The sequence below is a fragment of the Glycine soja genome, chromosome 16, assembly GCF_004193775.1.
Source record: "Glycine soja cultivar W05 chromosome 16, ASM419377v2, whole genome shotgun sequence".
Classification (NCBI taxonomy): domain Eukaryota; kingdom Viridiplantae; phylum Streptophyta; class Magnoliopsida; order Fabales; family Fabaceae; genus Glycine; species Glycine soja.
The window spans coordinates 37,716,675-37,741,463 of record NC_041017.1 but is presented as its reverse complement, the minus strand read 5'-3'; the positions used below and the strand labels follow the sequence as shown (position 1 = coordinate 37,741,463).

Here is a 24,789-nt window from a genome sequence, read left to right as displayed (position 1 = left end):
ACTGCCCTTGCCAAGCTTCAAGAATAGAAGCTTCGAGATAAAGCGGTATTGGCCCCACGCAATCCATTTCCACCTAAACCCTCGCCGCCCTTCAATCCCAATCCCACCATTAAAGCAAAACCTCCATTTGTGCAACGAACTCCGGCCGAGATCGCTTTCCGACGAGAAAGAGGACTATGTTACAATTGTGACGAGAAGTGGAGCACTAATCATCGTTGTAAAGGACGCGTCATGCTCCTCATTGCTGATGAACAAACCTCCACCACTGAAGAAAGCATACTCGAGCTCGAACAGACACCACCTTCTGCCATTGATGACAAACCCGAGCCCTCACCAGATTCGACTTGTTCACATATCAGCCTTCATGCGTTGTCAGGATTACCATCCACAGACACCTTTCGGCTCTATGGCACCATCAAGAACACGCAGTTAACCATTTTGATTGATAGCAGAAGTACGCATAACTTCCTTCAACCGCGCATCGCTCAATTCCTGAAGCTACCAGTCCAAGCAACTCGGTCCCTCCAAGTCTTAGTGGGCAACGGTTCCACCTTAGATTGTAACCAGGTTTGCTCAGAGACATTAGTCACCGTCCAAGGCCACCAATTCCTCGTATCATTCCACCTCCTGCAAATCAATGGAGCTGATGCGGTCCTAGGCATCGACTGGCTGAAGAAGTTGGGCCCGATAACGACAGACTACACATCTGGTATCATGAACTTTACACACCAGGGTCAGGAGGTGTCTTTAGCAGCAGACGCTACATGTGGGCCTGAACCCGTTTCCGCAACCCAACTGAAACAGTTCCTTCAAACCGGCTCCACCTCGGCCTTTTACCAACTGAGTGTTCAGCCCGTTACCCGAACCGAAACTGCCCCGGCCCAACACCCTCTTCCCTCCATCCAGCACCTTCTTCTCCGTTATAACCACCTATTTCAGTCCCCATCCAGACTACCCCCACCACGACAAGTGGTTCACCGAATTACATTAGCCCCTTCCACAGCCCTGATAAACGTGAGGCCTTACAGGTACCCACACTTCCAAAAGAATGAAATTGAGAAACAAGTTTCTGAGTTGCTTTCCGCCGGCCTCATTCGCCCCAGTCTCAGTCCCTACTCCTCGCCGGTCCTCCTCGTTAAGAAGAAAGACGGCACATGGAGACTGTGTGTGGACTACAGGGCGCTCAACACAGTTACCATTCGAGATCGTTTTCCTATACCAACGATCGACGAGCTCCTCGACAAGCTAGGACAGGCCACCTAGTTCTCCAAGCTCGATCTCCGGCAAGGATTTCACCAAATCCTGATGCACGAAGAAGATGTGGAGAAAATAGCGTTTCGGACGCATAATGGCCATTTCGAATATCTGGTTATGCCCTTCGAGCTCAGCAATGCCCCATCCACCTTTCAATCGGCCATGAACAACCTGTTGCAACCATTTTTACGCAGATTTGTAACAGTGTTCTTCGATGACATTCTAGTTTATAGCAGCTCGCTGTCATCTCACCTTCAACATCTGGAAACTATCTTCGAAACTCTACAGCATGGTGAGTTCTATCTCAAGCAATCCAAGTGCTCGTTTGCCCAAGAGACCATTGAATACCTCGGGCATGTTGTTTCCGGCAAGGGAGTTACTCCAGAACCTTCGAAGATCCAAGCTATGGTGCAATGGCCAAACCCGAGGACCGCCAAGGAACTCCGAGCATTTTTAGGCCTCACCGGATTCTACATAAAGTTTATAAAGGGGTACGCCACCATCGCAGCTCCCCTCACGAGCTTACTCTGCAAGGATGCATTCACCTGGACCTCAGAATCTCAGGAGGCCTTTTCCCAGCTCAAATTCGCCATGACAAACGCCCCCGTGTTAGCCCTACCCAACTTCTCCACTCCCTTCGTGATTGAAACTGATGCATCAGCAACCGCTATCGGAGCAGTCCTCACACAGAGTGGACATCCTTTGGCATATTTCAGCAAGAGTCTCACCCCTTGTTTGACCCAAGCTTCAACATACATTCGTGAACTCCATGCCATTGTCGCAGCTGTTAGAAAATGGCGACAATATCTCTTAGGACGCCCATTCACGATCCTCACGGACCACAAAAGCATTCGCGAGCTCATGACGCAAATAATACAAACCCCGGAGCAGCATTATTATCTCTCCAAATTATTAGGTTATGATTACTCCATACAATATAAAGTTGGATCTTCCAACGTGGTTGCCGATGCTCTTTCTTGACCCCCCTCATCCACCGGCCAGCTCTTAATCCTCTCAGTTCCCCAGCTGGACTTCCTCAATGACATTCGAAAGTCATTGGAGTCCCTCCCGGAATTTCAGCAACTCATGCATTCGATACAGTCCAACCCAGCAAACCACCCTGGCTATACCCTCTGCAACAATCTCGTATTGTTCCAGGGTCGAATATAGTTAAATAGCAACAATCCCTGCATTCCCAGTCTACTATCAGAGTACCACACAACCCCGTTAGGTGGCCACCTCGGAGTTGCGAAGACAACCCATCGAGTCCAATCCAATTTCTTCTGGACCAACCTCAAGCACGATGTTCGTCGCTTCATCAAGGAGTGCTCAGTGTGCCAACAAAATAAGAACTCCTCCAAGCGCCCGACAGGCCTTCTGCAGCCACTGCCATTACCTACGGGGGTCTGGGAAGACCTGTCTATGGATTTCATTACACACCTTCCTCCCTCTAATGGCTTCACAGTCATATTTGTTGCCGTAGATAGATACTCTAAAGGGGTACACTTAGGTGCTTTACCAACTAGTTTCACTGCCTTCAAAGTAGCTAACCTCTTCCTGCAAATCGTCTGTAAATTACATGGCTTCCCAAAGAGCATCGTGTCCGATCGCGATCCAATTTTCTTAAGCAACTTTTGGCGTGAACTGTTTAGACTTTCCGGCACTCAACTGCGTCTCAGCACGGCCTATCACCCCCAATCGGACGGGCAGACGGAAGTAATGAATAGAGTTCTCGAGCAATACCTCTGATGCTTTGTCCACTCCCAAACCACGGCCTGGTTCAATTACTTGGCCCTTGCAGAGTGGTGTTATAACACGTCTCTGCACTCCAGCACAGGCTCAACACCGTTCGAGATCATTTACGGAAAACCACCACCAGTTGCACATGACTACCTTCCTAATACAACCAACAATGAAGCTGCTCAGACCTTGCTCGAGTCACGACAAGCTCTACACTCCCGGCTTCAGAAGAAATTACAAAAGGCCCAACTTACAATGAAACACTATGCTGATGCTAAGCGTGATGATGTTTCATTTTTCGTCGGACAATGGGTCTACGTGCGACTACGCCCTGGCCGTCAAACCTCCATTTCCGGTCACCACCACCCCAAGCTCTCCAAACGATTCTTTGGGCCCTTCCAGATTGAAGAACGCATTGGTTCTGTGGCTTACCGCCTGCGTCTTCCACCCCATTCTCAGATCCACCCCGTTTTTCACTCTTCGCTCCTCCGAGCTCACCATGGACCCCAACCCCCTCTCACAGACACTTGGACCCTCGGAACTCTCTCTAAGGAACTGTTACGACGACCACTATGCTTCCTAGATACAAAACTCGATGACTCTACGGACCCCCCCCCCCCCCCCCACACAACTGGTCCTCACCCAGTGGGTAGGCGAACCACCAGAGGACACATCGTGGGACCATGGTCCTCCCTACGCGAGCTTTACCACCTTGAGGACAAGGTGGACTTGGAAGGAGGAGGTATTGTTAGTGACTCGGCCCAGTCACGACTCAGACCAGCACGAGTCAGGTCCGCACCATTTCACCTGAAGGATTATCACGTTGCCAACCTGCATGGCTCTCCATAAAGGCCCAAACATAACCAGGGGTAGTTAGGGCAAGCTTACACCACACGTGCTTAATTTTCGAAAGCTTGGACCACGTGTTCTACTCGAACCCGATACCGTTAGACGTAACTGAATTTGTTAGGCAGTTACGTAGAATCACTTTAAATACTGAACATGTATAATCGTAGAATGTAAGAACATTATCCTTCAAGAAATAAAGGAGTTTTCCCCTTTCTCGAATAAGGGCTTGTGAACATTCTGCGTTTTCATCTCCTTCCTCTACCCCATCCCTGACGCGAACCATAACAGAAAGTATTTTTCTTCTACCAAACATCCCTTAATGTATCATATTAAAATTGGATGCCTTGTCTTTCGAGGGAGAAAGTGGATAGTCATGGTAACAACATCCCCCCAAAAAAAGTCCAAAATAGCAATATATGCTTTACATATTATATCTTACTTTTCATTTTCATAAATATTTAAAAATAGAGAAAAATATTGTGACATTTTTGTACTTATTTATAAAATAAAATAAATATAGTTTTTTAAATATTTTTGTATAATTTATTTGTATACTTTACTCCCCGTGAATTTAGAAATATTTTTGTATAATTTATTTGTATTTTGAATAAGATTAGTGTACCAAATAGTTATATCAAAATTATGAAATTGTAATTAAAATTGTATATAATTGATAAATTGAGTATATGATGAGTTGTAGAATAATATATTACTTTGAAATTATTATATTGTTATGGGGATTGAGTATAAGTGTAAAGTTGAATGTGTTAAATTGCGAGATACATATAAACATGAGATGGTTGATTGTGACATAATGAGATGTGAAGTTGTAAACATAAGTTTTAGTTGTGTTAGTTGTGCATAAGTGTGTGGTTAACACTTGATGTGACATTACTTGTGTTTTGAGTTGTGAATTATACAATTACCCGACCAGTGTTTATCTTGAGAAAAATATTGATGCACAATGTTAAAGGGAGAATGTAGGTTTTCTAGTTAGGAATTAGTGTTAAATTGTAGCGCAATATGTTAAACGTGTTTAAAACACAAGTGTGAGTTCATGGGTATTATATAATTCACGAGCAATATCTGCTTGCAAAAATTGTTTGAAGGGTTGGACCTGAATTAGGAAGGTGAGACCCTAACGGATTCTTGGGAGTCTAGACCTTGAGGGTAAAACCATTCGATTTGAGTACTTCTTTAAGTTTAAATTGATCTCATATGGTTGGAATATTCTCGCAAAACAGAGTAACACTGGCTGGTCACCTTATGATTTTACTTAGTGATAGTGACCTAACATACCCATTGTGTGGTGTGTCTTGTTATGTATTCCTAAATGTCTCAGAGTGGTTTTTTACTTACATGACACCACATTGCATGTAGGCGATTATTTTACCTCATTAATTTAAAAAAATATTTTTTGCAAATTTTGACGGCCTTATTTTGAGATGATTATTTTTTAATAAGTCTTATTTGATAATACTAAAATAAATGTGAATCTTTTAACTGCATAAATTTGATGATCAATATTTTTATGTTTTATTTATTTATAATAATGTTGAGATAAAGAATGTCATAAGTATGTAATTAATGCCAATGCCAATAACAATAACCGGAGCTCGGAGCTACATTGAGATCATGAAAGATGGCAAAGAGTTAAGCATCAATGTTTGCATAGCAACATGTACACAAACCAGAAAAGCAAACCAACCATTTCCCAAGAGAAATCACTGAAAATGTCAACCTAACCCAAAGGATCAGGACTGATTCCCCAAGGAGCTTCAATCAGTGTTGAGTTTGAAAACATCTTGACAATGACGCCAGGAGACCAAAGTAACAAGTGGTATATCTCACATTCAGAGGGGGGATGCGTTATTTTTAAATTGGTAACCCATTCAGCTCATGTTCTTGGACTTTGACCTAAAGAACAATGGTTGGATTGGAGTTGGCAACTTGGCATGGGCACATGTGATTTGTTATCAGAAATTTTATGGTCACAATAGTAGGTGATTAATAACTTTATGTTTTTTAAAAAGGAATTAATAACCGTTTTTAGTTATCAGGAACTAATAAATTTATATTTATAATAAAAAATTTCATACAAAAAGTATTTTTAAAACTATTTAAATAAAATATATTATTTTAAAGTAGTATTTTATTTAAAAAAATTAGATATAAAACTTATTTCTATAATTAATTATAATAATAATAATTAAATATGTATATAATTAACTATTGAAATATTAACCACTTCACAAGTCACGTCTACTTTTATTTCTGATGAATTGGTAGGATAATTTTTTATATTAATAGTATGTAAAAATTGAATTCGATCTGAAAATATTGTTTGAAAACTAAAATTGTAATTCAGTTTTAAATTAATTTCCACCAACTTAGATTTATTTATCTAAACGTCCTTTGCTTTGGAACAAACATCTAGTTATCATCCTATGGAAAGTTAAATGAATCATAATTTTGAATTTGGTTTCCTTTTTGAGAGCTAAATTTCCGAATATAGCCTTGAACTTGGAGTTGAAAGAATGTGCTCTTGCACATTAATCGCAGCTCACAGAATTTGTGAAATTTACTAATTTTTTACGTCTAACAATTTTAATGGGGGACGGGGAGAAATTGAAATTTAGTACCACCAGTTAATTATTTTAAATACATTAGCAAATATTAAAAATAATTTTATACTTCTACAAAAGAAAATGCTTAGTTTGTAAATGATCTGATTATAAAATATAATTTTTTTACAACTAGTCTCATAACTTGTAGGTAGTTAATTAGGAATTAAGTGTATATTAAAGATATTCTTTATCGTGACATTAATATAAAATATTTATTAAATTTATTGATGGATAATAAGAGCTTGACTTGACTTTTATAACATTTGCTATACTTTCATCTTTATAATTGTTCAAGTTTGATTCTACACTCCTATCATATCAACCATTACCATACTAAATTTTTTTATTCTGATAATGGCTGCGACAACACGTTCCCTTGCATCCATCTACGATGTGTTCCTCAGCTTCAGAGGTTTAGACACACGCAATGGTTTCACTGGCAACCTCTACAAAGCTCTTGGTGACAGGGGAATCTACACTTTCATTGATGATCAGGAGCTTCCCAGAGGAGACGAAATAACACCTGCACTCTCCAACGCAATTAACGAGTCCAGGATTGCTATTACTGTGCTTTTTGAAAACTATGCTTTTTCCTCATTTTGTTTAGATGAACTTGTAACCATCCTTCACTGCAAGAGTGAAGGGCTGTTGGTTATACCGGTCTTTTACAAAGTAGATCCTTCTGATGTCAGACACCAGAAAGGTAGTTATGGAGAAGCAATGACTAAGCATCAGAAAAGGTTCGAATCTAAGATGGAGAAGCTGCAGGAATGGAGGATGGCTTTGCAACAAGTAGCTGACTTGTCTGGCTATCATTTCAAAGATGGGTATACAATCATACTAATATATTTTACTTTATGGTTTTTATAGGATTAGGTTTTACTTGTCTTTGATTTAACCAGTAAAATTTAAATAGAAAAGAAATGCTCTTGTTAACCTTGACAATTAATATACCTACCAAGACATGGATGCAAGGCTTTTGGGTTGACTTCATTAGAACTTTTTTTGTTTGTTTGAAACAGAGATTCATATGAATACAAGTTTATTGGGAATATTGTTGAGGAGGTCTCTAGGAAGATCAATTAAATTTGCATTATTTATTTCAGTTTACTTTTTAATCTTGTTTTTTAATCTTATTCTGGTAGTATTTATGATAAAAACAAGGTTAAAATTTTAACTTTTACATTCTAAAATTTAAAAATTCGAGTAATAAACTTCTAGGTACTAAAAATTTATTTTATAATTGTTCCAGCTTATGAAGTTTTATATTCTAATTCTAAATATAATTACATTAAATACTTTAAAAAAATTATTATTCATAATAATTCTATTAAATTTAAACCTGAGCCTAATAAGATTGACCCCACCCTTTGCCTCTTTTAATAGGAGCTGAATACGCCAAGCCAACACTTGACTCCGCCACCCAATTCATATGGAGGATCTTTCAGCAAAGCAACCCTTCTGACAGAAAAAATGTGCAGAAGGGTAAGCTTATTCGTTGATGACATGCATGGAAACAATAAAAGGGGACGTGAAAACAGAGATAACAGGTGTGCTGTACCATGAAATGGTGCACGTTTGGCAGTGGAATGGGGATGGTCGTGCTCCTTCTGGATTAATATCAAAACTGTTACTATTTATCAAAAACTCTGTTGATTTCAGAACACAAACAATTGTCTACATATTTTTATTTTTAAAGAATGTCACTACTCAAGTGCTACTTTTCTTTAACTAAGAACAGAATTTCCATCAATTCCTACTGCACCCAACTAGTTGTCATTTTATAGCATTAACACCTAAAATTTTCCAAACAATTAAGCATACAAAGTCAGTATTTTCCCCATGGTCTAAAAGAGCATAGTAGAAATATTTCCAAAGAAACAAGACAATTGTTTTTAAGAGCAAAGATAACGACATTTACATGAAAGGGTTTGTCAAGAGTTTACCTAACTATATCAAATAATTGTAGGTGGAAGTTTTTTCTCTCCAGTTTTACCTAAAATAATCATGTCCGCGGTTCCATAAGTAAAAATGTTTGTAAGTAGTAATAAGTACGGATCATTTTTTTTATAGTATTTGGTAGAAGATAAATTTTTAATTTTCTGATAATCATAAGATGAAAAACTTAATTTCTCATTTTAGTATACATTATTTTTTAAAAAATTGCATTCCTAAATAATGTTTTCTAAAAATATTTTTTAATTAGTTTCTCACGAAAATTCTCCAATAACAAAAAGTGAGAATTTTACTTTTTCTTCAAGTTTAATTTTTTTATTATGATAAAAATATCTTGTTATGTTATATTAAATTATATAATGTGATAAATAATTAAAATAATCGATAAAAATATATATAATTCTTTGATAAAAATATACATAATTAAATTATATAATGTTGTCTAGCTAGTCTATTCTGGCGCCAAATGGCTTACTTCTCACCTTCTGTTGTATTGGAGTAAGTATGAGGTGCAGTTCCAGATCTCATAAAAGTGAGAAAAAATTGAACATCATATAAATGAGTAAAAGATTCATAAACCTAATTTTTGAAGTTTTGAATTAAAATGTGGTGTTAAATTTCCTTATGTGGTTCATTGGTATAAATCTTTAGTCCCCTTGAATTTCCCCAACAATTTCATGACACAATATACATGTTGCCCTCTCCCCTAACTCTTACTAAAAAGTTGGACTACGTCATACAACACGACACCCCGACTACCAGGAAGATTCATCAAAAATGTCGTTACGTTAATGGCGTGGAACCACCACTAGCTTTCTCTTTAATTTTTATAACATAAAGGACCCCACACTTTACTTTTACAACAAGCAGCCAAACACTTGTTCTCTAAGAGAAACCAAATGAAAGCAACCATGACAATGCTTCTTCGTGTTTCTAGCTGCAGCAATGCAAGGAACACTTGCAGTTGATTACGTACACTGTCACCAACAACGCCCTCTCAACCTCTGGTGGCGTTCGTTTCCGTGATGCAATAGGGGAAGATTACGCCAAACAAACGCTCGACTCAGCCACCCGATTCATATGGGGGGTGCTCCAGCAAAACGCTCCTGCTGATAGAAAAGATGTGCAAAAAGTAAACTTGTTCGTGGATGGCGTTGCATATACCAGCAACGATGAGATTCACGTGAATGCAAGATATGTCAATGACTATAGTGGGGATGTGAAAACAGAAATCACAGGGGTGGTGTACCATGAAATGGTCCACGTTTGGCAGTGGAATGGAAATGGCCAAACTCCTAGTGGATTAATTGAAGGTATTGCAGACTATGTTAGGATGAAGGCAAATTATGCAGCTAGTCACTGGGTGAAAGCAGGGGAAGGAGAGAAATGGGACCAGGGTTATGATGTTACTGCTCATTTTCTTGACTATTGTGATTCTCTCAAAAGTGGGTTTGTGGCACAATTGAACCAGCAGATGAGGGATGGTTACAGTGGTCAACTCTTTGTTCAGTTACTGGGAAAACCAGTTTATCAGCTTTGGCAAGACTACAAGGCTAAGTATGGCACCAGTTAAGAGGCTGAGAGCTTTGTATGTTATTTTTAAAAAATATAAGCGAGTATATATGTTGCAATCTATTTGTATATAGGTTAATTTGTATTAATTCTATGTTTATTCAGCGGAATGGATGTTGTACCTTATTCTGATTTGTAAGCCGTGTGTGTGTGTCAATAATTGAAAATGATGATTCTACTGATGGACAAGTTAAATAAAGAGACGTTTAGAGGATATAAATCATTATAAGCTATTCTATATTTTTGCTGTTGATGTTTTGTTAGCACATATAGAAGATAAAAAAGGTAATATACTCTGTCTTATCCCAGATTGATTTTCTAATATGGAGAAGACCTTGCCATCCCTATTTGGCTCTTTTTTTTTTTTTTTTACTAATTGTATCTTCTTTTCAATAGATTATGTTAATAGACATTATTTATTTACTTTTAAATATTTTATAATAATTTTATTTTTATATTTTTTTTTTCTTTCCACCTTTAATAATTAAATTATTTTCATCAAATAATGTGATTTGTTCAAGCAAAAGTTGACTAGAACTCCTTAAATAAAATCTCAATTTCAAATTTTAATTTACAGATAAAAAAATATAATTAAAATGTCAGTTCTTATTAAAAATGATTAACTAAATTTTTTGACAAAGGTAACTAAAATTATTTTGTACCAACAACTTAATGACATAAAATCTATTTTTAAATAAATTCACAAGTTTTATTTAGACTTTTATAAATATTAATTCTCTCAATATATATTTTTCATACATGTTCAGCCACCTAAATTGAGTGTTTAACACATTTTTATTTTCTCATAAATGTTATCTCAGCCTTTTTTTATTTTTTAAATATTTTATAAGTCATCAATATTTTAAGGTCTACACGTTTGTTTTTCTGCCTTTTAGTCAGAGAAGCAAATGAAACGCGGCTGTTTAATTTAAAATTAAAACGAATATGAATATTATTCCTTTTTTAGGATGGCAATATTCATGCGTAGAAAAGTCGGCTATAATGAGAAAGAAGTTTGAATACAATGAAAGATAAATTGAAAAATATTATTCAGTATATTTTATTTTTGATGACGTAAAGAATACTATTAATATGCATCAAGAAGAGTATCAGGAATGCCTTCTTGCTAAAAAAAAAAAAAACTAGCAGTTTGGCAAACCACTTATTCAGTGTATTAATCTTTAAATTTGATTAAAAATTTATTATAAATTGGAAAGTAAAGGTAAAAATAAAATATGTAAAATCTAATTTGACCCACCAAAATTAAAATTGCTTTACGAAAATAATAAGTTTCATTGAAAATTACAAAAAAAAGTATATCGTATTTGATATTTTTCATTTTTTTTATTTTTTAATCAATTAATGTCCTAAATTATTGGTTAACATTTTTCATATTTTCACATGATTTTTATTATACAAAATTAACTTCTATTACTTTTCGAACAAATACATCTGACTTAAAGTAAAACATCTTATGCGTGGGTGTCTTCAGCAAAATTATCAAGGTAATTATAAAACTCTTTCAATGAGAAATTTATATATATATATATATATATATATATATATATATATATATATATATATATATATATATATAAGACAAATTTTGAAGCTCTTGTGATTAAAAATTATCAGATTACTTATTAGTTAATATATATTTTGATTCTCTAATTAGCAATTCCTTTTGGGGCGGGAGAATTAGTAGTACCACCAGTTAATTATTTGAAATACAGTACCCATTATTAAAAATACTTTTATTGTTTATTTGTAATAATTTGATTATAAAAAGTAGGTTTCAAAATGAAAAAAAGTGAGAGCATCTTTCTTTATAAGAGCTTGGCTTGACTTTTATAACATTTGGTATACTTTCATTTTCATGTTTGTTCAAGTTTGATTCTACACTCCCACCATATCAACCATAATCATACTAAACTTTTTTCATCAAATAATGGCTGCAACAACACGTTCCGGTGCATCCATCTACGATGTGTTCCTAAACTTCAGAGGGGGAGACACACGCTATGGTTTCACTGGCAATCTGTACAGGGCTCTTTGTGACAAGGGAATTCATTCCTTCTTTGACGAAAAGAAGCTTCACAGAGGAGAGGAAATAACACCTGCACTTTTGAAGGCAATTCAAGAGTCCAGGATTGCTATTACTGTGCTTTCTAAAAACTATGCTTCTTCCTCATTTTGTTTAGATGAACTTGTAACCATCCTTCACTGCAAGAGTGAAGGGCTGTTGGTTATACCGGTCTTTTACAACGTAGATCCTTCTGATGTCAGACACCAGAAAGGTAGTTATGGGGTAGAAATGGCTAAGCATCAGAAGAGGTTCAAAGCTAAGAAGGAGAAGCTGCAGAAATGGAGGATCGCTTTGAAACAAGTAGCTGACTTGTGTGGATATCATTTCAAAGATGGGTATACAATCATAGTAATATATTTTACTTTATAGTTTTTATTGGATTAGGTTTTACTTGTCTATTGATTTAACTAGTAAAATTTAAATAGAAAAGAAATTCTCTTGTTAACCTTGACAATTAATATACATGGATGCAAGCCTTTTTGGCTGACTTCATCAGAACTTTTTTTGTTTGTTTGAAACAGAGATGCATATGAATACAAGTTTATCCAGAGTATTGTTGAGCAGGTTTCTAGGGAGATTAATCGTGCTCCTTTACATGTTGCGGATTATCCAGTTGGTCTAGGGTCACAAGTGATAGAGGTAAGGAAGCTTTTGGATGTTGGATCCCATGATGTTGTCCACATCATAGGGATCCATGGAATGGGCGGGTTAGGAAAAACAACACTTGCTCTGGCAGTTTATAATTTGATTGCTCTCCGTTTTGATGAATCCTGTTTTCTTCAAAATGTGAGAGAAGAATCAAATAAACATGGGTTAAAACACCTTCAAAGCATCCTTCTTTCAAAATTACTTGGGGAGAAGGACATCACCTTAACAAGTTGGCAAGAAGGAGCTTCAATGATACAACATAGGCTCCAACGAAAGAAGGTTCTCTTGATTTTAGACGATGTTGATAAGCGCGAGCAATTAAAGGCTATTGTTGGAAGACCTGATTGGTTTGGTCCCGGTAGCAGAGTCATCATTACCACTCGGGACAAACATCTGCTAAAATATCATGAGGTTGAAAGAACCTATGAGGTGAAGGTTTTAAATCAGAGTGCTGCTCTTCAATTGCTTAAGTGGAATGCTTTTAAAAAAGAAAAAATTGATCCAAGTTATGAGGACGTCTTGAATCGTGTAGTAACTTATGCTTCTGGCCTTCCATTGGCTTTGGAAGTCATAGGTTCCAACTTGTTTGGAAAGACTGTAGCAGAATGGGAATCTGCTATGGAACATTATAAAAGAATTCCCAGTGATGAAATCCTAGAGATTCTAAAAGTAAGCTTTGATGCTTTGGGGGAAGAACAAAAGAATGTTTTTCTTGACATTGCTTGTTGCTTCAGAGGGTATAAATGGACAGAGGTTGATGATATACTCCGTGCTCTTTATGGTAACTGCAAGAAGCATCATATTGGGGTGTTGGTTGAAAAATCTCTGATAAAGCTTAACTGTTATGGTACTGATACTGTTGAAATGCACGACTTGATTCAGGACATGGGTAGAGAAATTGAGCGGCAGAGATCACCAGAAGAGCCAGGGAAGTGCAAGAGATTATGGTTACCAAAAGATATAATTCAAGTTTTTAAAGACAACACCGTGAGTGAACTCATGAATAGTTGATTTTTGTTTTTTTGTCTATCTCAAAGTTACATTGTAGTTATCTTTTTCTTGATAATTTGTAATTTCTCTAAGCGAGTCAATTGATATTTCACACAAGTTGTATTGTGGTTGATTCGTGCCTTTTTGTATTAACAGGGAACTAGTAAAATTGAAATCATATGCCTGGATTCCTCCATATCTGACAAAGAAGAAACAGTGGAATGGAATGAAAACGCCTTCATGAAGATGGAAAACCTTAAAATACTTATTATTAGAAATGACAAATTTTCCAAAGGTCCCAATTATTTTCCAGAAGGTTTGAGAGTACTGGAATGGCACAGATATCCTTCAAATTGTTTACCATCTAACTTTCATCCGAACAATCTTGTTATATGCAAGTTACCTGACAGTTGTATGACGTCGTTTGAGTTCCATGGCCCATCGAAGGCAAGTTTAAAGAGTATATTTTCCTCATCCCGTGAATTAATAAAGTCACTTTAAATTTATTCATTTGGTTCTTATTTATTTTATTTTTTTTTCCTTTGCAGAAGTTCGGGCATCTAACAGTTTTGAAGTTTGACAACTGCAAATTTTTAACACAGATACCTGATGTATCTGATCTCCCAAATTTGAGGGAGCTTTCATTTGAAGAGTGTGAGAGTTTAGTTGCAGTTGATGACTCAATTGGTTTTCTGAATAAACTTAAAAAATTGAGTGCGTATGGTTGCAGCAAGCTTAAGAGTTTTCCGCCTCTCAACTTGACCTCTCTTCAAACACTTCAACTTTCTCAATGTTCCAGTCTTGAATATTTTCCAGAAATAATAGGAGAGATGGAAAACATAAAGCATCTTTTTTTGTATGGCCTTCCCATAAAAGAATTGTCATTTTCATTTCAAAATCTTATTGGACTCCGTTGGTTAACCCTGAGGAGCTGTGGAATTGTTAAGTTACCTTGTAGCTTAGCGATGATGCCCGAACTGTTTGAATTCCATATGGAATATTGCAACAGGTGGCAATGGGTAGAATCGGAAGAAGGTGAAAAAAAAGTGGGCTCAATACCATCTTCAAAGGCACATCGGTTTTCGGCCAAGGATTGCAATCTATGTGATGATTTTTTTTTAACAGGTTTCAAGACCTTTGCTCGTGTAGGACATTTAAATCTGTCGGGGAATAATTTCACAATCCTTCCTGAATTCTTCAAAGAATTGCAATTATTAAGATCACTTATGGTGAGTGATTGCGAGCATCTTCAGGAAATTAGAGGTCTTCCACCAAACTTAGAGTATTTCGATGCAAGAAACTGTGCATCCTTGACTTCCTCGAGTAAAAACATGCTTTTAAATCAGGTATTGTCTTTTTTGTTACTGTACAGGATTTGATGATGCATAGTGCACCTAATGTTGTTAAACTTATGAATTCTTTATGAATGATGACTAACAGAAACTGCATGAGGCTGGAGGAACCAATTTTATGTTTACAGGAACAAGTATACCAGAGTGGTTCGATCAGCAAAGCAGTGGACCTTCAAGTTCTTTCTGGTTTCGTAATAAATTCCCTGCCAAACTTCTTTGTCTTCTTATTGCACCTGTGTCTACTGGGATTGTTGTCCTTAATCCAAAGGTGTTCATCAATGGCAAATTTCAAGAAATTCGGCCCTATTTTGGAAGACACGAGATAAAAAGTAGGTTGAACTTGGATCATACATATATCTTTGATCTCCAAGCGTCTGCTTTCATAAATAATAATCGGTTTGAAGAAATGGCTAGGGAAAAGGAATGGAACCATGTGGAGGTTAGATATCAAAGTGTGTTAGCCTATGAAAAAGAAAAGAGAGAAGAAGGTGTCTTAGACTTAGAGAGCTCAATCATTAAGGCAAGTGGAATCCATATATTCAAAGAAAGCAGTATGGAGGAAGATATTCGATTTGATGATCCTTATCTCAGCAGTTCTGCATCAGAAAGCCCATCGTTGCTACAAACCATAGCCTTTGGGACACGTTCCATAGCTTTTTTCTTATTTTTTTCATGTTTTTTATTTTATTATTTTTGTTTCAGTTGTCAAAAATTCACTTAACCCAACTGACCGGTGTTTACCCTATCTTCATCATGTACTTTTGACTCATTTATATTCATCTTTCACGACTTTATGCATTTTCTATATATAACCTTTCAAGTTTTATCTTGCTGTATATTTTTATAGTTAGATTTTAAAATTACATAAACCAACAGATATCTTATATATACATTGTAATTAAAAGAAAGTAAAAAAAATTGTTTAATATACTTTTTGTTTAGTTTTAGATTTTCCCTTACAAGTTCTACTATAAAACAATATAATAATATATTTGTATATTTATTTAATAATATATTTCAATTTTAGTCCAAAAATTCTAAATGTTGTGTGACTTAAAAATATAAGCATAGCTTCGTGGATTAAATGACAATAAGTATTAAGTTTAGGAACTAAAGTGATACGGTAAGGAGATTTCTTCTTTCCTTCATTTTATTACTTTTAGGAATTAAATTAACATTGTTTTACACTTTCATATAGGAAATTGGTTATTTACCCATTTTAAATATTTCAGTCAATACAAATTTAGATCTTTCACTTTTTTGCTTTTGCAGGTTCAACTTTTACCCTTCTAATTGCTATGATGATCAGGTTCCTGCTGGTTATGCTAAATAATTTGATCAGGAACCAGAAAAACTTCAATTAGTTAAATTTTGAAAGTGTACTTCTTAGGATTTAGCTGGCATACTCCTATATGATCTATATCAACTGTTCATAGCAGTTGAGAAAGTTAAATTTTGTATACTTGTAAGCAGAATGCCTACCTAGGATTCTTATTGAGTTTGAGTTGGGCATATAAATAGATTTCTGTTTACTTCTACTTCTATATGCCTCTCTAAATTAATTAAATCAAGTATATATAATAAATTACACCAATATATATTTTTTGAGATTTCGTGAAATTGCACAAGTCTTTCTTGTTTTTTTAACATTTACAACTACTTTCTTTATAAGCGAACACAGTGTAATGTTCTTCAAACAATTAAGGTGGATTAGTATAATGTATAAAAGGTATCGGAATAATGTTTTCGAAATAATTAAGGGGTTAGTGTAGGGGTAAAAAAAGTATGAAAAGTTTGTGAAATTTCACAAAATCTCAAGAATAACTAGTGCAATTTATTGGATCAAATATCTTTAAGCTAGATAATGTCTTCTTCATTTTCTGCATAAGGATTGTCTTAGGATGGCTGATAGCTTGTTGTTTTTAAATTTATGAATGGAAATTAAAAACGTGGCATAAATAAGGATAGGAAGTAGCCAAAGAAATAAACTGATAATTGTTATTCAAGAGTACCAAATGTATTGAAAAGTAGATGAAAAGTGGCAATGTAACTCTAATTAGTATTATGGTTTCTTGCATGAGATTTGTATATAATTGATTTTGTGTGAGTTTTATACGGTGGAGGCTTCATTTTGATGATTGATATTATTATCATTTGGATTTTCAGGTTTAAGGAAGCAAGATTTGGAAGTGCATGCTGAAGAGCTTGTTTAGCGATTAGCTAAGCGAGCCTAATCCGTTTAGCAAGGAAGCCAGCTCACCCAGTGAGAGAAAAACCTTAGAGAATGTAAATTCAAAGAGCATTGTGCTTATCTGCAGCCAGCTTGCCCAGTAACTGCCTTTGTCGTTTCTCGTGCTTAGCGCATCCACATCTGCTAAGCACCCAGTCGAAACTCTCACTCAGCGAGACATGCTCGCTAAACGCACATTCATAATTTGATAAGCCCAAAAGCCTTTAAAGCTAGAAGAGAGGGGGAAGCCAAACAACACATGCAGCGTGGGTGAGACGAAAACAGAGCACCAAGGCTGAAGGAAGAAAAGCAAGCGGCTTTCTCCATATCTTTACTTCACCATTCCATTTCTACCTTATTTTTAGCCTTGTACTGAGCTCTCCATGCTAATGAAGGGCTAAACACTTCATTGTTGGAGAGTTTTTCACTCAACACTCTTGATGTAAAAACTCTAACTATCTATTTAATATTATTTGCTAGTGTTATCTGCTTCTATCTGTGGTTATCTTTAATATTTGTGGCTTGATTATCCATTTATATGCTTTGTTAGGATTGAAGTGTTGGGAAATTCTTTTAGTCCTTAGAACTTGGTAGAACATCTAGAAGTCTTCATTTCTAAGAATAGTGTGAACTAATCTAGTATAATTTGCATCTAATTTGTAATGTGGCCCACTTAGACGGAATTCATTGAGGAATCAAGAATGAAACTAGGAGGATTAGGCTCTTTTATGTGAGAGATCACAATTAAAGTAAATTTGATGGTGCAAAGAACATTAGGATAATGATAAATAGAGAAAAACTTCATTAATCACGTCAAGAGAGAGTTCAGCAGAATCCTCCCCAACATATTCAACTTGGTATTTGTTTCGTCTCTAAACTCAACATTTATTTGTAGCATTTGTTCTTAAGTTAAGAAAAATTATTATAATTTACTTAATGGCATGAATGAGCTACTTAATTTCACTTTACTCTTTTTTTTAGGTATGTGTTCTTTCTCATAATGTAATTCATTTCATGTAGTTTTTTTTTTTAAAAAACAATCAAAGTGAACCAACTATTATTTCGTTGTTTCATTTCACAAGTATACACAAGTTTTCTTTTAAGAAAATGAACGATACTAAATAATATGTTGCTATTATCTATCTATCTAAATGATTCAATCTTGTTCAATTATGACAAAATTTATATCAAAAGCTGGCAAAAGAAATATACATCAACGAAAATGACGGAGAGCTGGCAAAAGAAATATACATCAACGAAAATTATTCTCTTACAAATTTAAGGTGAAGAATGGATATCACGTTACTTTCAAGTTTAGAAACATATACATGAGCATTGATCAGCCAACAGAATTAAAAGAAAATCAGCACTCTTACAGGGGAATAAAACAGATATATAAGCACGAACCACCAGAAATTCACTGCAATGAAACACACTTTTTAACTTTTCATTCTTGCAAAAGACCACAAGAAATGTGTGAGGAAAAATGATCTAGTTTCTACAAAATGATTTTTATTATACAAAATTAACTTCTATTACTTTTCGAACAAATACATCTGACTTAAAGTAAAACATCTTATGTGTGGGTGTTTTCAGCAAAATAATCAAGGTAATTATAAAACTCTTTCAATGAGAAATTTATATATATATAAAAGACAAATTTTAAAGCTCTTGTGATTAAAAATTATCAGATTACTTATTAGTTAATATATATTTTGATTCTCTAATTAACAATTCTTTTTGGGGCGGGAGAATTAGTAGTACCACCAATTAATTATTTGAAATACAGTACCCATTATTAAAAATACTTTTATTGTTTATTTGTAATAATTTGATTATAAAAAGTAGGTTTTAAAATGAAAAAAGTCAGAGCATCTTTCTTTACAAGAGCTTGGCTTGACTTTTATAACATTTGGTATACTTTCATTTTCATATTTGTTCAAGTTTGATTCTACACTCCCACCATATCAACCATAATCATACTAAACTTTTTTCTTCTAATAATGGCTGCAACAACACGTTCCCGTGCATCCATCTAGGATGTGTTCCTCAACTTCAGAGGGGAAGACACACGCCATGGTTTCACTGGCAATCTATACAGGGCTCTTTGTGACAAGGGAATTCATACCTTCTTTGACGAAAAGAAGCTTCACAGCGGAGAGGAAATAACACCTGCACTTTTGAAGGCAATTCAAGAGTCCAGGATTGCTATCACTGTGCTTTCTGAAAACTATGCTTCTTCCTCATTTTGTTTAGATGAACTTGTAACCATCCTTCACTGCAAGAGGAAAGGGCTGTTGGTTATACCGGTCTTTTACAACGTAGATCCTTCTGATGTCAGACACCAGAAAGGTAGTTATGGAGAAGAAATGGCTAAGCATCAGAAGAGGTTCAAAGCTAAGAAGGAGAAGCTGCAGAAATGGAGGATCGCTTTGAAACAAGTAGCTGACTTGTGTGGCTATCATTTCAAAGATGGGTATACAATCATAGTAATATATTTTACTTTATGGTTTTTATTGGATTAGGTTTTACTTGTCGATTGATTTAACTAGTAAAATTTAAATAGAAAAGAAATTCTCTTGTTAACCTTGACAATTAATGTACCTATCAAGACATGGATGCAAGGCTTTTAGGCTGACTTCATCAGAACTTTTTTGTTTGTTTGAAACAGAGATGCATATGAATACAAGTTTATCCAGAGTATTGTTGAGCAGGTTTCTAGGGAGATTAATCGTTCTCCTTTACATGTTGCGGATTATCCAGTTGGTCTAGGGTCACAAGTGATAGAGGTAAGGAAGCTTTTGGATGTTGGATCCCATGATGTTGTCCACATCATAGGGATCCATGGAATGGGCGGGTTAGGAAAAACAACACTTGCTCTGGCAGTTTATAATTTGATTGCTCTCCGTTTTGATGAATCCTGTTTTCTTCAAAATGTGAGAGAAGAATCAAATAAACATGGGTTAAAACACCTTCAAAGCATCCTTCTTTCAAAATTACTTGGGGAGAAGGACATCACCTTAACAAGTTGGCAAGAAGGAGCTTCAATGATACAACATAGGCTCCAACGAAAGAAGGTTCTCTTGATTTTAGATGATGTTGATAAGCGCGAGCAATTAAAGGCTATTGTTGGAAGACCTGATTGGTTTGGTCCTGGTAGCAGAGTCATCATTACCACTCGGGACAAACATCTGCTAAAATATCATGAGGTTGAAAGAACCTATGAGGTGAAGGTTTTAAATCAGAGTGCTGCTCTTCAATTGCTTACGTGGAATGCTTTTAAAAGAGAAAAAATTGATCCAAGTTATGAGGATGTCTTGAATCGTGTAGTAACTTATGCTTCTGGCCTTCCATTGGCTTTGGAAGTCATAGGTTCCAACTTGTTTGAAAAAACTGTAGCAGAATGGGAATCTGCTATGGAGCATTATAAAAGAATTCCCAGTGATGAAATCCAAGAGATGCTAAAAGTAAGCTTTGATGCTTTGGGGGAAGAACAAAAGAATGTTTTTCTTGACATTGCTTGTTGCTTCAAAGGGTATAAATGGACAGAGGTTGATGATATACTCCGTGTCCTTTATGGTAACTGCACGAAGCATCATATTGGGGTGTTGGTTGAAAAATCTCTCGTAAAGGTTAGCTGCTGTGATACTGTTGAAATGCACGACATGATCCAGGACATGGGTAGAGAAATTGAGCGGCAGAGATCACCAGAAGAGCCAGGGAAGTGCAAGAGATTATTGTTACCAAAAGATATCATTCAAGTTTTAAAAGACAACACGGTGAGTGAGCTCATGAATAGTTGAAATTTTTTTTGCCTATCTCATATTTACATCATAGTTAACTTTTTCTTGATAATTTGTAAATTTCTCTAAGTGAGTCAATTGATATTTCATACAAGTTGTATTGTGGTTGATTCGTGACTTTTTGCATTAACAGGGGACTAGTAAAATTGAAATCATATGTCTGGATTTCTCCATATCTGACAAAGAAGAAACAGTGGAATGGAATGAAAACGCCTTCATGAAGATGAAAAACCTTAAAATACTTATTATTAGAAATTGAAAATTTTCCAAAGGTCCCAATTATTTTCCAGAAGGTTTAAGAGTACTGGAATGGCACAGATATCCTTCAAATTGTTTACCATCTAACTTTGATCCTATCAACCTTGTTATATGCAAGTTACCTGACAGTTCCATTACGTCATTTGAGTTCCATGGCTCATCCAAGGCAAGTTAAAAGAGTATATTTTCCTTATCCCGTGAATTCATAAATTCACTTTAAATTTATTCATATGGTTCTTCTTTCTTTTTTTTTTGTCTTTGCAGAAGCTCGGGCATCTAACAGTTTTAAATTTTGACCAGTGCGAATTTTTAACAAAGATACCTGATGTATCTGATCTCCCAAATTTGAAGGAACTTTCATTTAAAAAGTGCGAGAGTTTAGTTGCAGTTGATGACTCAATTGGTTTTCTGAATAAACTTAAAAAATTGAGTGCTTATGGTTGCAGCAAGCTAACGAGTTTTCCGCCTCTCAACTTGACCTCTCTTGAAACACTTGAACTTTCTCACTGTTCCAGTCTTGAGTATTTTCCAGAAATATTAGGAGAGATGGAAAATATAAAGCATCTTTTTTTGTATGGCCTTCACATAAAAGAATTGCCATTCTCATTTCAAAATCTTATTGGACTCCGTTGGTTAACCCTGAGGAGGTGTGGAATTGTTAAGTTACCATGTAGCTTATCCATGATGCCCGAACTGTTTCAATTCCAAATTGAAAATTGCAACAGGTGGCAATGGGTAGAATCCGAAGAAGGTGAAAAAAAAGTGGGCCCAATACCGTCTTCAAAGGCACATTCGTTTTCTGCCATGAATTGCAATCTATGTGATGATTTTTTTTTAACAGGTTTCAAGAGGTTTGCTCATGTAGGATATTTAAATCTATCCGGGAATAATTTCACAATCCTTCCTGAATTCTTCAAAGAATTGCAGTTTTTAATAAGTGTTGACATGAGTCATTGCGAGCATCTTCAGGAAATTAGAGGGCTTCCACCAAACTTAAAGTATCTCAATGCAAGAAACTGTGCATCCTTGACTTCCTCGAGTAAAAGCATGCTTTTAAATCAGGTATTGTCTTTTTTATAATGTATATGATTTGATGATGTATAGTGCACTTAATATTGTTAAACTTATGAATTCTGTATGAATTATATGACTAACAGAAACTGCATGAGGCTGGAGGAACCTGTTTTATGTTTCCAGGAACAAGAATACCAGAGTGGTTCAATCAGCAAAGCAGTGGACATTCAAGTTCTTTCTGGTTTCGCAATAAATTCCCTGCCAAACTTCTTTGTCTTCTTATTGCACCTGTGTCTACTGGGATTGGTGTCCTTAATCCAAAAGTGTTCATCAATGGAAAAATTCTAAAATTTCCGCTCTATTATGGAAGTAAGAAGATAGGAAGTATGTTGAAATTGGATCATACATATATCTTTGATCTCCAAGATTTACGTTTCAAAAATAATAATCTGTTTGAAGAAGTGGCTTGGGGAAAGGAATGGAACCATGTGGAGGTTAGATATCAAACTGTATTATCGTTTGAAAAAGAAAAAAGAAAAGAAGGTGTGTTAGACTTAGAGAGCTCAGTCATTAAAACAACCGGAATCCATATATTCAAAGAAGAAAGCAGTATGGAGGAAGATATTCGATTTCATGATCCTTATCTCAGCAGTTCTGCATCAGAAAACCCCACCTTGCTACAAACCATAGTTCTGTGGACACGCAAGTTTTCCATAGCTTTTTTCTTGTTTTTTTCAGGTTTTTTATTTTATTATTTTGGTTTCAGTTGTCAAAAATTGACTTAACCCAACTGCTGTTCGCCCTATCTTCATCATGTACTTTTGACTCATTTATATTCATCTTTCACCACTTTATGTATTTTCTATATATAACCTTTTCTATATGTAACCTTTCAAGTTTAACTTTCTATATATTTTTATTGTCAGATTTCAAAACTACATAAACCAACAGATATCAAAATTGTGTTTAGTTTTAATAAGTAAAAAATATATCTACTTATATATACACTGTAATTAAAAGAAAATAAAAAAATTATTTAATATGCTTTTTGTTTAGTTTTAGATTTTCTCTTACAAGTTCTACTATAAAACAATATAAAAATATATTTGTAATTTTTTTGTATACTTATTTAATAATATATTACCATTTTGTTTATACTACTAATATTAGTATATGTGATCTAAAAGTACATTTGAAAATTTTAATTTTAATAAAAAATATGAATAGTAATTAATTTATTTATGTTTGTATTTTTATTGACAATATATTTCAGTCTTATAAACAGAACATAAAACTTTTAGTAATATATGGTGTTTTAAATATATTTCTAACTTAGTTTAACTTGAGGCATGATAATGGAATAATGTTTTTTTTATCAAATAACTAAAATTGTAAATTTAAGAGCAAAAAGTCAACTAAACTAGCATTCACGTTAAAATATCGAAGTTTACAAAAGATTATTAATATCATATTAGTTAGATATAAGAACATGTCAAATAGATAAGTAAATGATCATTTTTTTTCCTGAAATTGCGGGACGTGGCCACTTGAGCTCCTGAACGTAATAAAATGATAAAAAGGTATTTTTTTTTAGGTTAGATAAAAAAAAAGTTCTTTGGAAATGCAAGTTGTCACTTATTTTAATCCAAAATTCTAAATGTTGTGTGACTTATTAAAATAAAAAAAATTAGCATATCTTAAGGACCAAATGACAATAAGTTAAGTTTAGGAACTAAAGTGATACGGTAAGGCCATTGGAGATTTTTTCTCCTTTATTTTATTACTTTTAGGGATTAAATTGACACTGCATACTGCCTCATACTTTTAGGAAGAAAATTGATTATTTATTCATTTTAAATATTTAAGTCAATACAAATTTATATCTTTAACTTTTTTATTTTTGCAGGTTCTACTTTCTCCCTTCTAATTGCTAGGATGATCAGGTTCCTACTGGTTATGCTAAATAATTTGATCAGAAAGGAGAAAAACTTAAATTAGTTAAATTTTGAAAGTGTACTTCTTAGGACTTAGCTAGCATACTACTATATGATCTATATAAACTTCTTATTCATTATCATGATAAGGTTTGTCTTGGATGAAAACATAGCTGGTTGTTTTAAGATTTTGTGAGATACGGAATTCCAGTTACTCTGACAATATGACCTAGTAATTTTAATGGATTCTAGAGCGTTAGTTTCAGTGATACTCAGTGAATTTGAATGGATTCTTAGTTATGTAAAAAAAATTACGCTTCGAGTATGCATAACTTTTTTCTCGTATTCTATCTCTTCTCTATTTTCGTCTCTCACTTATATTTTTACTCTGTTTTAATAAAAGACAAATTTTGAGGCTCTTTGTGATTAAAAATTATCAGATTACTTATTAGTTAATATATACTTTGATTCTCTAA

The 24,789-nt window shown here is 34.8% G+C and overlaps 1 protein-coding gene and 2 pseudogenes across 1 annotated transcript; all 3 read left to right on the top strand.

The window, feature by feature from the left end:
* Nucleotides 1-6,777: 6,777 nt before the first annotated feature.
* On the top strand, nt 6,778-10,124 carry LOC114390048 (annotated as a pseudogene).
* Nucleotides 10,125-11,817: 1,693 nt separating this feature from the next.
* LOC114390798 (TMV resistance protein N-like) lies at nt 11,818-15,881 on the top strand. The gene is made up of 5 exons (XM_028351680.1): nt 11,818-12,419; nt 12,606-13,719; nt 13,879-14,169; nt 14,271-15,068; nt 15,163-15,881. Exons 1-5 carry the CDS (start codon nt 11,947-11,949, stop codon nt 15,793-15,795), a joined length of 3,309 nt encoding a protein of 1,102 aa, XP_028207481.1. The 5' UTR covers nt 11,818-11,946; the 3' UTR covers nt 15,796-15,881.
* Nucleotides 15,882-19,261: 3,380 nt separating this feature from the next.
* LOC114390789 lies at nt 19,262-23,218 on the top strand (annotated as a pseudogene).
* Nucleotides 23,219-24,789: the final 1,571 nt, after the last annotated feature.

What these genes read in the sequence shown, in the direction of transcription:
- LOC114390798 (XM_028351680.1), top strand. Translation starts at nt 11,947, where the DNA reads ATGGCTGCAACAACACGTTCCGGTGCATCCATCTACGATGTGTTCCTA. An exon ending in AAGTTTTTAAAGACAACACC is followed by an intron (nt 13,720 to 13,878) that starts GTGAGTGAACTC and finishes TTGTATTAACAG; the next exon opens with GGAACTAGTAAAATTGAAAT. An exon ending in AGTTCCATGGCCCATCGAAG is followed by an intron (nt 14,170 to 14,270) that starts GCAAGTTTAAAG and finishes TTTCCTTTGCAG; the next exon opens with AAGTTCGGGCATCTAACAGT.